The sequence below is a fragment of the Nestor notabilis genome, unplaced genomic scaffold, assembly GCF_000696875.1.
Source record: "Nestor notabilis isolate BGI_N333 unplaced genomic scaffold, ASM69687v1 scaffold16108, whole genome shotgun sequence".
NCBI classification, from domain to species: domain Eukaryota; kingdom Metazoa; phylum Chordata; class Aves; order Psittaciformes; family Psittacidae; genus Nestor; species Nestor notabilis.
In genome coordinates this window covers 6,071-8,375 of record NW_009940762.1, presented here as the reverse complement: position 1 = coordinate 8,375, position 2,305 = coordinate 6,071, and the positions used below count along the sequence as shown (strand labels likewise).

Below are 2,305 nucleotides of genomic sequence, written 5' to 3'. Positions count from 1 at the left end.
TGAACCGCTTGGACATGCTCAAAGAATACTTTAAACCTCCTTGCTGAAGCAGGACTGTTGTCATACCCTCTTGTGCTGCTTCATGTGGGGAGAAAATCCTCGCATCACCACAAGGAGATGTGCTGATATAGAGATGGAACTGCACATTCTCCTTCAGCTTAAATCCACCTCGCTCTGACTTGATAAAAATGGATTTTTGTTGATCTTCTTTATTGCTGAAAGGGAGAATAAAGCCAGAGTCAAAGCTGATGTGAACACATAAAGAACCATAAGCTGGGCAGTCTTAATAGGCATTAAAAACAACCACAGGGTGTCTGGGAATTTTGTGATATAAAGCTAACAGTTATTACAATTAACAAACTGAAATGACCACTGTGACAGGAAATTGAGAGCCCTTGACACCCCCAGACGTTAAGAGCTTTCAGGCACTTAACAGCAAATGAAACATCACCACCCGTTAGCTCACTTGAGGTTGTTTTGATCTGCATATTTAGAGCTTACAAAATGATTCCACATGATGTTTTCTTTCCTCCTATCTCATGATTGACAGCTATCTGAATACATGTTTTATTCAAGTCAAACCTTAGGGCAAAGAGCTCGAGTTCTAAATGAAACATCCTAACGCAACACAACAAATGGATCACATTGAAATGTTCACGGATGTTGCCCACAGACACCTTTCCAGTTCCATGCGATCAGCTCATCTTCCTTTTCCCTCCAGCTCACCTTAGATAAAGCTCAAGTTGTGTATAGAGAAATTTAAGCAGGCACCGGCGAGATATAATCTCTGCATGGCAATCATTTAATGCAAGACCACGATCACTCATGTATTCACCATTGATGCATTTTGTTCCTGTAGAAACACTTATTACCAGGGCATCTTTCACGTCTGTACCTGCAAAATAAAGTTTCAGGAACAAGATGCAACTAAAATCACAAATAATCCAACAAATCATCTTAGTGCAGAACCTAAACAAGTTAGAAATAGAAAACATGAAGGAAAAAATTGCTGCTTCAGGAAGAGTTATTAAAGCCTGGGCTGTGAAGATGGTGCTTTATTCCTGAGCCCCAGTTAGCTTCTAGCATGTGTCTCCTTGCCACCTGTGCAGATATTCACAGTGACTTTAGATATCTGAAAGTCACTGATTTATTAAAACAGAAGTATGTTATGGAAGTGTATTAAACCAACAACATGAAAGGTAAGAATAGGGAGTGAAGAAGTTTAAATGCTTAAACCACTGTAAATCTTATCAGCAGTATAATGCTTCTAGAAGTGTAGTTCTTGGTATTAAATCATTCCATATTACAGAATAAACAGGAGCTCAGGGAAAGGAACAGAGGGTGTCCCAGGGCAGTGGTGCAGTCACCATCCCTGGAAGTGTTCACACACCACATAGATGAGGCCCTCGGTGCCATGGGTTAGTGGTGACCTTGGCAGTGCTGGGGAATGGTTGGACTTGATGACCTTAAAGGTCTTTTCCAACCTGGTTGATCCTGTGATTCTATGCTCAAAGTTACAGTGTTTGTTTTCTTGCCCTCCTTCCATTTTCTCTCTGTGCCACAGGAGAGAGCAGTTAGCAAGCGGCTGGTGGTTTGACTGCTGGCCAGGATCAGCCCACCATGGATGTCTTATGATAGACTTATCTACCCTAACCAGCACCTCAGACTTCTCTGCTCTGGAAGAAGCCCTTACAGACAGCCCTGCAGGAGGAAAGGGCTGGCATTGCCCAAATCACTATGGGAAGTTATCACTATCCATCTGACTCACACAACTAATTGGGACAGGCTGAGACCTTAGAGCAACTCCCAGTGCCTAAAGGGGCTACAAGAAACCTGAAGAGGGGCTTTGGACAAGAGCCTGTTGTGGCAGGACAAGGGGAATGGCTTTAACCTGCCAGAGGGGAGACTGAGATAAGCTCTTAGGCAGAAGCTCTTCCCTGGGAGGGTGCTGAGGCGCTGGCACAGGTTGCCCAGAGGAGCTGTGGCTGCCTCATCCCTGGCAGTGTTCAAGGCCAGGTTGGACACAGGGGCTTGGAGCAACCTGCTCTAGTGGAAGGTGTCCCTGCCCGTGGCAGGGGGTTGGAGCTGGATGAGCTTTAAGGTCCCTTCCAACCCAAACCATTCCATGATTCTATGACATTTCATGATGGGCCCAAAAGGAATGCCCAGTAAAGGGTTCAGATGGATTGAAGACCAAAAGAAATCTTAGCATGAGAAAAATTCAGCAGCTGAGCGGTCGCAGATCAGCTTAGGGCAGAACTCCACTGGCAGATCTCATGCCAGCAGTCAGAACTACAAAATTCCT

At 44.6% G+C, this 2,305-nt stretch overlaps 1 protein-coding gene across 1 annotated transcript in view; it reads right to left on the bottom strand.

Annotated features, from left to right (window-relative positions):
* ADARB1 (adenosine deaminase, RNA-specific, B1) overlaps positions 1-2,305 on the bottom strand; it is a gene marked incomplete at its 5' end in the record, with an annotated part of 18,999 nt that overhangs the window by 16,049 nt on the left and 645 nt on the right. The window contains 2 exons of the mRNA XM_010020529.1: positions 67-215; positions 727-895. Of these exons, the coding sequence (XP_010018831.1) occupies positions 67-215; positions 727-895 (318 nt within the window). The remainder of the gene's footprint in view (positions 1-66; positions 216-726; positions 896-2,305) is intronic.